Raw genomic sequence first — 11,201 nt, 5'->3', positions numbered from 1 at the left:
TACAGTACATATAAATACCAAATAGATGGAGTCTATTATTCACATTTATCTGATATATGTCACAATATTACACTGTATAAATATGTAGCATATAGATTTTACTCTCATGTGGTTTGCATGTACAGTATGTATTCTATCCAAACCAGAGCCTATGGACATAATGTTAATATTATACATGTAGATATAAGAGACAGACATACAGTATATAAGCATGGTACGATTTATATGTTGTGTTAATACATTATTTTGCATATATAAATTAAACATAGTGTTACAATATATGATTACAATTTGAGATACTGTATATTACTATGGTTGAACTGTCACAACAGGAAACAACAGCTCAATTGTCGATACGATCATCGTTTTGTATCAATTTCAATAATTATTGGACGAGATTTGATCAGTTTCAGCTCCACAGACAGAAACAGAAAACTCCTCCTGCTGCTGCTGTGGTGAACAAAGATGGTGTAATGCAGCATTTTCTGAGAGAAGGGAAAGAAAGAAAGAAAGAAAGAGGAGACGAGTGGAGAGAGAGTGAAGGCATGGAGGAGGAGAGGAGGTGGAGGAGGAGAGGAGGTACTGCAGCTGAGAGATTTTAATCAACTTAAGTGCCTCGAATCTGACCTGTCCCACCTCCCTCCTCTCCTCAGGGTGCATTAAAACACACACACACACACACACACACACACACACACACACACACACACACACACACACATAGAGTTGTTATAGGGGATCTGCGGAGGACAAATATGAGCTATAAGACCAGGTGGCTCTCGTCCCGTCCTGTCCTCGGTGTCAGTGTCAATAAAGTCTCTTCAAAACAGAGTCAGTGTGTCGAAGAACCATGTTTAACAATAACCAACTGTTATTCTCTTTATAGGATCAATAAAAATAAAATAAAATAAATGTTTTTCTCTGATTTGTTGATTGATTGATTGATTGATTGATCCGTATCTACATAGCCACGCCCCCTGAGGTCACGACGACGACCATCCACGGACCAATAAAAGAGCTCGACCGATGACACAACAAGGTCATTAACATCAGAGGGTCAATCCTGTTACTGTGCATTTAAATAAAGTTTTATAATCCATCCATCCATCCATCCATTGAACCGTTACGGACCTCACCGGTTTGATCATCGGTGACTTTTACTCTCTGGACAAATGCAGCCAATGATTTCACTGAATTATTCTCTGAGCCTCCTTCAGTCCGGCTGGAGCCAGCGGCCACTTTACACACACACACACACACACACGAATCTGCAGCCAGTTACTCCTCCCCTGTTGAATTAATCTCACTCCATCCGACTCTCCTCCTCCTCCTCCTCCACTCTGCCTCCATTACAGTGTCTGTCTCAGCATAATGGCAAACAGCTCTAAGAGAATTAAGACGGAGTCACTGCAGCACCAAGGTTGTATATTACATAATCAATATGGTCGCTGCTAAAAGTGCAGACACTGTTCCACACTGCTGCACACATCTATCTATCTATCTATCTATCTATCTATCTATCTATCTATCTATCTATCTATCTATCTATCTATCTATCTATCTATCTATCTATCTATCTATCTATCTATCTATCTATCTATCTATCTATCTATCTATCTATCTATCTATCTATCTATCTATCTATCTACATTTATTCAAAAAAACTGAATTGTTTTGGTTCACAACACGTGTGCAAATCTGGACAAAAATCGCTTGTTTGTGTCTCATTGATCAAATCTGATTGGTCGATTCCCAGTGAAATTGTTAAACTCTTCTCGGCTTATGAACAAACTTTCATTGTAACAGCGTCACATGATAAAAAGATGCATTCAGTGTTCAAATATTCCGTTATAAATATCTATGGCATGGAGAGTTTGGAAGCACGTGTGTTTTACTTTTTGACTTGACAGTTTCTTTTATATTGTTTTATTGTCTATGGATATTCTCATTCATCCAGGTCATCGTTCTTTTCTGGGCAAATAGCATCGTAGGCAACTGGACTTGTATTGTTTTATTGTTTTTATTGGTCTTTTATTCTCCTTTTTTAATTTTTTAATTTTATCTTTTACAATAGGAGTCATAATCATAATGTAATCTATGACCATCATGATGAAAAAGCATCTTTACATTTTACAGTAACAATAGCAAAACAACTTCTCTTTTCTTTGTGTGTCAGACCAATGGACTGACACAAAAACTCAGTTTTGACCTTTTGCAAACAGGAAGTAGAGGTGATTAATGATTCAGTTACAGTTTCAATCACGTTGAGAAACTGTAAAGTACAAAAAAAACAAAAAACACACCCTCGGGGGTCGGTGCCGATACCTACAGCAGACAAAGCAGTGCGAAAACACTGTCTGAGTAGAGGGTCGACCCCTGCAGCAGAGAAAGGGGTGTAGGGGCGATCCTCAGGTATAAATGTTTAGGTCTCCCCATTTCTCTTTGTCTTTCTTTACCACCACAGCTCGGGTGAGGACTGACCTTTATTTGCAAGGAAATAAAAAGCTTGTCAGCCGGCAGAAGTCTTTATTTCATTATTCACCAACAGCAAACAGCTAAAAAAAACTTCCACAACATAGCAGGGCCGGTTCTAGGCAGGCATATATGAGGGGGCAGTCAGAAATGTGAAGGGGGCATCATGTGAACACATCAAGCTCCAGCACTTTTTTTTCTCCGTGCTTATAGTAAATACATTGAATTGGGTTGTGGACTATGTGTCCAACCCCAACCTGGAGAAGCGAATTGCACTTTGTCAGGCCTCTACCTTCAGACCTGTCCAACTAGGGGCCGGGGGGCCAACCAGTCGTAATGCATAGAGCCACATTATATGGGGGGTTAGGGGTGCATACATGTATACCTGAAGATGCATTGCAAACCCAGAGGGGGTGAAAAAGGTGAGTAGCTAAACCCCTGTAGGGGGGGTCTGGGGGCATCCCCCCCCCGAACATTTTTGTGATTTTAAAATGTGAGTGAAGCATTCTGGTGTACTCTGAGAAGGGGGGGGGTCTACTATGGTCAAGATTTACAAAACTGAAAGTTAGTCTTAAGAATCCAAAAAAAAAAAAAAAAACAGAACATTTTAGAAAAGAACAGTGTCCCTTTTCGGCAGATTTTTGTGCTACTCCAGATAATTTTGTCAACTTGTAATATACACATTTTTTGAGTACATTAAAATGTGCTTTCTCAACTTCTAAAATTTGGATTTGAGGGGGCAAGGCATTTATTTGAGGGGGCACCGCCCCCTCTTGCCCCTGCGTAGAGCCGGCCCTGCAACATAGTGCAGAGTGACTGTCCATAGGTTTAAAGTTATTTAGGGGGGAGTGGGGCAGGTCAGTTTACACAGACAGATGTATGTTACACATCTGTAATCAGAGCTGATCGCAGGTCTGATCACCAGTTTTGGGGGCGGGGTCAAGGTGCAGGTGAACATGGAGTCAGATGGAGGCTCCTGGATCAGAACCAGACGGTTCGATGATGATGATGATGATGATGATGATGATGATGGATCTCATCAGACTTTATTTTATTCTATTTATTCATGTATTTATCTTGCTTTTTTAAAAGGCGTGTCTCTGTTGTTTCTTCTTCTCCCTCTCTCTCAGGTCTTTCCGTCCCCGGTTCTTTCCATCCCTGCTGCTGCTGCAGGACCGGACTAGACCGGACCGAACCGGACTGGACCGGACTGAGCTCGGATCCATAAAGACGGAGTGGTCATGAGGCAGTGAAACAGCTTTCTCAGGCTAATCTCTAATGGTGTTGAGCGGCCGTGTGCTGCTGATCCAGACCTATTATCTAATTGCTACTGCAGCAACAGACTGGGCAGAACACATCAATCTCCCCCTCCCTCCCTCCCTCTCTCTCCCTCCTCCCTCCATCTCTCCCTCTCTCTCTCTCCCCTGCCTCCCATATCTGTTGTGTAATTTGTTTTTTCTCCGTCCATCTCTCACTGCTTACTAAGACTCTTTTCCTCTCTGCACATAGTAAAAGGCCTTCGCAGCGCTGGGAAGATTTATCTCTAGCTTTATTATATTTTGGACGTTTACACAACAGAGCAGTTATTACAAAGTGCACGCATCAAAGTTGTCGGAGCGTCCTCTGCATGATTTGTGCTTTTATTTATGAACCGTTGTTGGATTATGGAGAAGTATTTCCACATTTCCTGTTTTTAAAATACAGCTTTGTTCATCTTTTCTTTTAATCTGGCGTCAGAATTGCTTTTGCTGAAGTTCCCAAATTGGCCACTTTATCAAATCCTGCAGAAAAAAAAACTCCTCAGACCTCTCCAGATGATTTAGTTTATGACCAAAGATGCCAAAACAGCAGCTGCACGTTTCTGCAGGGTGAGATTCAGCCTCTTAAAATCAACATGAACAGGAATAAAAAAGACTCGGTGGTTTTAAAACAACCCAGTGGACTGAGTCGTCTCTGCCTTTTCGGGTCAAACGTGGACATTTTTAGCAGCAGCCATTGAAATCAGCAGAGAAGACGTGCGCAGTGCCGTTTGTTTCGTGTTTTTTTTGTCTCGTCCATTCACAAGTGCTGCAGAAACCTCTTTATTGTCGTTCTTCAGCCATGTGGACGGGCAGCATCTGTGTCCTCCCGGCTGCGAGGCTCCCAGCATGCACCGCTCCAACAATGTGCTCACAGAGAGGAAGAAACGACCACGACGACCACTGATGTTTACATCTTGGTTTATTGACATTTTGGGCAAAAAACCATACAAATTATTGCACTTTTTTAAATTATAATCTCATATTTCAACTGCAGTGTTTTTAATGCATAAATATGTGCTCAATATATTTGACTTTTTAACCTTATTTACATAGTGCATATCTATTTTTTAAAAAAAAGAAAAGAAACAATGCTGGATAAATAAGTGAAAGTGGTTTTTTTTATAGTGTAAAGTTCATTTAGTGGTAGAAAAGTATGTATGTATGTATATATGTAAAGTTCATTCGCTGTTCAGGTAGTAAGCGGCTTGTATACAGATGTGAGAGACAAACATCTGGATTGAACTGGCACCAACTTCTTATTTAAAGACGTCTCAGTCTCGTCCAGTGAGGTGTGTGCAGGTTGTGTATATTACTGTATGTGTTTTTATTTACATCCTAATGATTTTATTGATGCACTGACTGAACTAAAGAGCAGTTATAGAAACAACTGGATTCTGTTAAAGGTGCAGTAACACACCACCAGTAATTCATTAACTAACTAACTAACTAACTAACTAACTAACTACAGCCTCAGATGTGACACGGTGTCAACACCACAGAGCTGTTCAATAGAGACGTAAACATACAGTTTAGCAGCACTTTGGCTGCTGCCAGTTTAAAAGCAAATCAATAAATAAATCAAACAATAATACAATGATCTATAATGTAGCTGATGTGGACGGTGCAGGAAGCAGTCGTCAGTTTTCAGGCGTCCTGCTGGTCTGAGGCCCTCATCTGTGGACGGAAATGTAAAATAAGGAATTACTGATGAGGCCAAACCTTAACTGTGATCAAACACCACTGATCATTGATAACCGATAATCGATAATCGATCATCTGATGTGCATTGATGTGTCTCTGACCTGCAGGTTGGAGGAGGAGAAGGAGGAGGAGTCTCATCAGGGTAAAACCAGACTGACTGACGGACTGGGCCGTCTGCTGTCAGTGTTTACAGGAGGGTGGGTCGGCTCGTTGGCAAACACAGATCGCCTGTCTGATTCCCCATGAGTGAATGAAGGGTTCCTGTGCGCCCCTGAACACATCAAAGTGGTCGTTACTATGAGTTATAACAACCACACATTATTACACAATACTCACAAGTCATTACAACAATGGTACATAAGAACTAAAACATAACTACATCATTATTTAAAATTTACATATTATTATTATTATTATTATTAAACTCACGAATGATTAAGTTTACAATAAATATTTACTCTAATGAATAAATACTCACATACTGACCCGATAACAAGTTGTTATCACTATATTTAGTGACTATAGTCATGTGATAATGTAGTACATTATTACGTAACTATTTATTGGTAATTACTTCTTAATAATTATCATCATCATTATTATCTATCATTATAACTTATACATACTTGTGTGTTATTATTAATTTATTACCATAGTCCTCAGTGGTTATTACTACATTATTTACTCACTACTTATTGCAGAAGTGTATGGCAGTTATTACTACATTATAACGTAAGTAGTCATTAATGATTATTACATTATTACAAAGCAGGATACTCAATAGTTATTGTGCATTACAAAAACTAACTATAATAACTACATTAATATATATCATATGAATTGATAAATGTTATCATTAATTGATTACAGCAGTGCAGTGGTTATTACTACATTATTACACAAGTACTCATTGGTTACTACTGTTACCATGTGAGCACTCAGTGGTCATTTCTACACCACCGCATGACTACTCACTGGTAATTACTTCTTAATAACGACATTATTATCTATCATATCATAACATATAGAAATGTGTGTGTTGTTATTATTAATTGATTACAATAGTAGGTCAGTGGTTATTACTACATTATTTACTCGCTAGTTATTGCAGAAGTATGTGGCAGTTATTACGACATTATAACAGGTACTATTATTACAAGGCAGGATACTCAGTAGTTATTGATTCATTATTACATATCATTAATATATCATATGTTATTATTATGATTAAAGCAGTGCTATTTTATTCCACAAGTACTCATTGGTTACTTACTACTATTACGAACACACACACACATATGACTGCATATGAACTGACCAGTGTTGTATGGGTTGGCGGGGCTGTTGGACCTGGACCATTCAAATTCTTCGTCAAATTGCCAGTGCACCAGCTTCACCTTGTTGTCCTTGTCTCTGCAGACGAAGAAATAAAAGGTTCCATCATTTCAGCTCCCATTATATAAAAAGAAACTGTAACTGTACACTTCAATAGTGACATCATAAGGTGACACCATTAATTATGGCACAGGGCGCACTAATGCACTGTTCAAACAAATCTAAAGGACAAATGGCCGCCAAGCTTATTCGGTCACATTTGATACTACTAACACAGTAGATAATGTGTAGACAGTGTGTAGTGCAGCAGCTTACTGTGTTTGCTTGCGTTTGCTCAGCAGCACGTAAACAGCCAGGGCTCCGACGGTCACCAACAGACACACGAGGGTCACACTTATGCCTACGTAGAAAGGCGTCCTCTGTATCGGGAAACTGCAGTCGTCGCCCAAGTACCAGGTGGAATTTACCGACTGACACCTGGAATAAAAGAAGAGGAAGAAATCATTTCACGATCTGTTTGTGTCATACGATTCATGAGTTCATCAGTTTTTAAAAGCATCAAAGTGACGACAACAGGAACTCACTCGCATCGCGCTCCGGTCTGCCTGTACACTCTGCAGCGCCCCTTGTTGTGGCATATCTTCGGACTGGAGTGCAGACGGTCACACACAGTCACACAGGTGATCACTCCGTTAACATTCACCGTCTCGTAGTGCGTGGCCACATCTGGATCGTCCTCCGCCCTTCTACAAACAGCTTTAGAGAGAGAGAGAGAGAGAATTAAAATGTTAATTCCAGTTTTATCTGATGCTTTAAAGAGTCAACAACATGATTCACTGTTTGAAGAAAGTGGTTATCAATGGAAAGTGATGAGGGCAATGTACAAAAATCAAGCAGATGTTAATAATCTACTGAAGAACTTCAGACAATGTTTGTTCAGTCGTGCTGAAAATCAATTTCCTGAACTTTAGACTAGGAATGTATTGAATTTTGAGGGCATAGAAATAAGAAACGAGGGAAAAAGAGAAAAAAAACTGCAGTATGAGTATTTGAAAAACTCAGCTAATAAGGTCACAACAGAACCTTTACGTATAGTGAGGTCACACTCACCTTCCACATTGACCTCAGTTTTGTCCACACTGGGTTGAATCGTGACATTGAAAGGACAATCTGAAAATGCAAAATACAAAATGAGTTTGTAGTATGTGTGGGTCAGATGGTGATTTTCATACATTTTGCAGTTTTACAGTGTAAAATAAAAAAGCCAGTGGCATATATGGAAAATCTTTTTTTTTTTTTTTTTTGGTAGTATATTGTCTCTCAAGGTGCAAAAACAAAGACAACAAACAACAACTAACACTGGGGGAAAGAAAAAAAAAAACAGCAACAACTTTTGCCAACTCTTCACTCTCCTCTATAAACCAACTCCAGCTGCCAAATCCGCCCCTTTTTAAAGGTTTAGCTCCGCCCACTCAGCCGGATATCCTCACAAAATACATATATTAGTCTGGACGTATTTCACCTTTAGATGTTCATTTGTATATTTTTCTTTTTATTGATTTTTTTTGGTTGCAATTTACTTCCATACATAATTGTTTTATACAGGAACAACAACCCATCAGATACCCTACATGACCAGAAAAAAAAAGAAACCGCGCGAAAGATGACCAAACATAAACCAGCGGAAGTCGTTTCTCTCTGTTTGAACGAGCACACACAGGTGAGCTGGGATACAGATGAGAACAGAGCCACCAGGTGTGCACCTTCACGTGCTCGCGCTACAGATGTGATTATCGAAACGGAGGGAAGGAGACGCGATTGTGACGTATGTGAGCCCGGCCAGTGACGCAGCCGTTCCGTCACAATGACGTGACACAACAAAACAACGTTTTATCTAGAGTTTCCTATGAGAGGAAATACTGGGGCTCGTTTTGTTTCTGATGATCTAAACGACAAACTCTTTTTATTTGAACTCTGTGTACGTTTATGAATGAATTGATCGATTGATGAGTTAGTGATGAGTCTTACCTGTGCAGCCAACAAGCTCGCCGACGGCCTCCTTCACTGCTACAAAGTCGTTCGCATACATTTCATCGGAGGTGATGTTGTTGGGAATCGCCAGGACCACGTCATGGGTGACGTTTACACTGAAACACAGAGGATTTAAAGGTTTGTTTGTGACTTAACAGTTCAAAATATAAAATCTATCTGTAGCCTAATCTGCTCATGTATAAGGCCTCAGAAAGTAGCTATAACTAACAAACTCTGCAAAACACTGATCAGCCTGACCGAGACTTGGTCAAACAAAAAGAAAAATGAAGGCCAACTGTTTGCAATAGAGGCTGCGATCAAGAAAAGTGCATTTAACTTGTACTAAGGTGTCTGAGCTCCAATTACCTGTCTGCTCCTGGTGAGACACTGGAGGCAGCCATGACAGCATATGATGATCTCATCTGAAATTAAGATAAGGACAAATTAATGGGTATTGTTGATCTCTGGTTTAATTAACATCCTGCAGTGAAGGTGTTTGAGTTTCCTTACCGCTTCCACGTGATTTTCTGACATCCTAACCAAAGAAGCTCCACGGCTAATAAAAAAAAAAAAAAAGAGATCAGAGATAAATAAATTAATCATTTAGGCCTACCTCCTAGGATGGTCTTTTCTGTCATTCTGACATATACAGTGATAATGTTACATTACCTGACATTAGTTACTGTCACTTCTTTAAAGTTTAGTATCTCCTTTTCTTTATAGAATGCATTCATCTGAAAGAGTAAAGAGAAATTCCAAAGTGAACTTTTTACAAAGAAGCTCAGGGGATTATTATTGCATGATTACATTATAAAATTGGTTTGGCCAGTGTATTTTGCTGAAATCCAGCATGTCTCATTTAATTTTACCTTGCTGATAAAGTTTCCAACAAACTCTTTGTATTCAGGTGACTCTTTGTCTTCATACTTTTCGTCAAATGGCTCATTGATCACCACATTAACCTCCACAGGCCTGTCGAGTACGGCTGCATAGAAAGAAATACATTGTAAAATATGAATGAAGAAAGTTAGGACAAAAAACGAATGTAATAATTTCGTGAAACAAACGTGTAGTTAAACGTACCTGGCTTCAGTGTTTCAACGAATTGGCAAATTGTTCCACTGAATCCAACAACACACAGACAGATTTCACCATTGAAAGTTCCGCCATTTTGGCACTGGAGTGGTTTTGCTGTTGTAACTGATGTGGTCTCAGGTGGCTGCGTTGTTGTTGCATCGGTGGGACCAGATGTTGGTTCAGGTGCTGATGTGGTCTCAGGTGGCTGCGTTGTTGTTGCATCGGTGGGACCAGATGTTGGTTCAGGTGCTGATGTGGTCTCAGGTGGCTGCGATGTCGTTGCATCGGTGGAACCAGATGTTGGTTCAGGTGCTGATGTGGTCTCAGGTGGCTGTGAAGTTGTTGCATCGGTGGGTCCAGATGTTGGTTCAGGTGCTGATGTGGTCTCAGGTGGCTGTGATGTTGTTCCATCTGTGGGTCCAGATGTTGGTTCAGGTGCTGATGTGGTTTCAGTAGGCTGTGATGTTGTTGCATCGGTGGGTCCAGATGTTGGTTCAGATGCTGATGTGGTCTCAGAAGGCTTTGATGTCGTTCCATCGGTGGGACCAGATGTTGGTTCAGGTGCTGATGTGGTCTCAGATGGCTGTGATGTTGTTCCATCTGTGGGTCCAGATGTTGGTTCAGGTGCTGATGTGGTCTCAGCAGGCTGTGATGTTGTTGCATCGGTGGGTCCAGATGTTGGTTCAGATGCTGATGTGGTCTCAGAAGGCTTTGATGTCGTTCCATCGGTGGGACCAGATGTTGGTTCAGATGCTGATGTGGTCTCAGATGGCTGTGATGTTGTTGCATCGGTGGGACCAGATGTTGGTTCAGGTGCTGATGTGGTCTCAGGTGGCTGTGATGTTGTTGCATCGGTGGAACCAGATGTTGGTTCAGATGCTGAAGGGGTCACAACGGGCAAAGCAGTTGGTGTCATAGTCTGTCCAGATGTTGGTTCAGGTGCTGATGTGGTCCCAGGTGGCTGTGATGTTGTTCCATCGGTCGGGCCAGATGTTGGTTCAGGTGCTGATGTGGTCTCAGGCGGCTGTGATGTTGTTCCATCGGTGGGTCCAGATGTTGGTTCAGATGATGATGTGGTCTCAGAAGGATGTGATGTTGTTCCATCGGTCGGACCAGATGTTGGTTCAGATGCTGAAGGGGTCACGACAGGCAAAGCAGTTGGTGTCATAGTCTGTCCAGATGTTGGTTCAGGTGCTGATGTGGTCTCAGCAGGCTGTGATGTCGTTCCATCGGTCGGACCAGATGTTGGTTCAGGTGCTGATGTGGTCTCAGCAGGCTGTGATG

General features: G+C 40.9%; 1 protein-coding gene across 1 annotated transcript in view; it reads right to left on the bottom strand.

Moving 5' to 3' along the window:
- Positions 1-5,315: 5,315 nt before the first annotated feature.
- Positions 5,316-11,201, bottom strand: part of LOC146968786 (mucin-3A-like) — a 48,416-nt gene continuing 42,530 nt past the window's right edge. Inside the window, exons 2-12 of the mRNA XM_085759318.1 lie at positions 9,924-10,328; positions 9,710-9,825; positions 9,515-9,574; positions 9,207-9,262; positions 8,838-8,956; positions 7,920-7,979; positions 7,394-7,565; positions 7,125-7,286; positions 6,793-6,887; positions 5,576-5,745; positions 5,316-5,447 (exon numbers count right to left, since the gene is read on the bottom strand). Coding sequence (XP_085615444.1) covers positions 5,612-5,745; positions 6,793-6,887; positions 7,125-7,286; positions 7,394-7,565; positions 7,920-7,979; positions 8,838-8,956; positions 9,207-9,262; positions 9,515-9,574; positions 9,710-9,825; positions 9,924-10,328 — 1,379 coding nt within the window. The 3' untranslated portion in view covers positions 5,316-5,447; positions 5,576-5,611. The remainder of the gene's footprint in view (positions 5,448-5,575; positions 5,746-6,792; positions 6,888-7,124; positions 7,287-7,393; positions 7,566-7,919; positions 7,980-8,837; positions 8,957-9,206; positions 9,263-9,514; positions 9,575-9,709; positions 9,826-9,923; positions 10,329-11,201) is intronic.

This window comes from Trachurus japonicus, chromosome 18 (assembly GCF_045865225.1).
Source record: "Trachurus japonicus isolate A0001 chromosome 18, Traja_1.0".
Lineage (NCBI taxonomy): Eukaryota > Metazoa > Chordata > Actinopteri > Carangiformes > Carangidae > Trachurus > Trachurus japonicus.
This window is presented reverse-complemented; position numbering and strand designations above follow the sequence as displayed.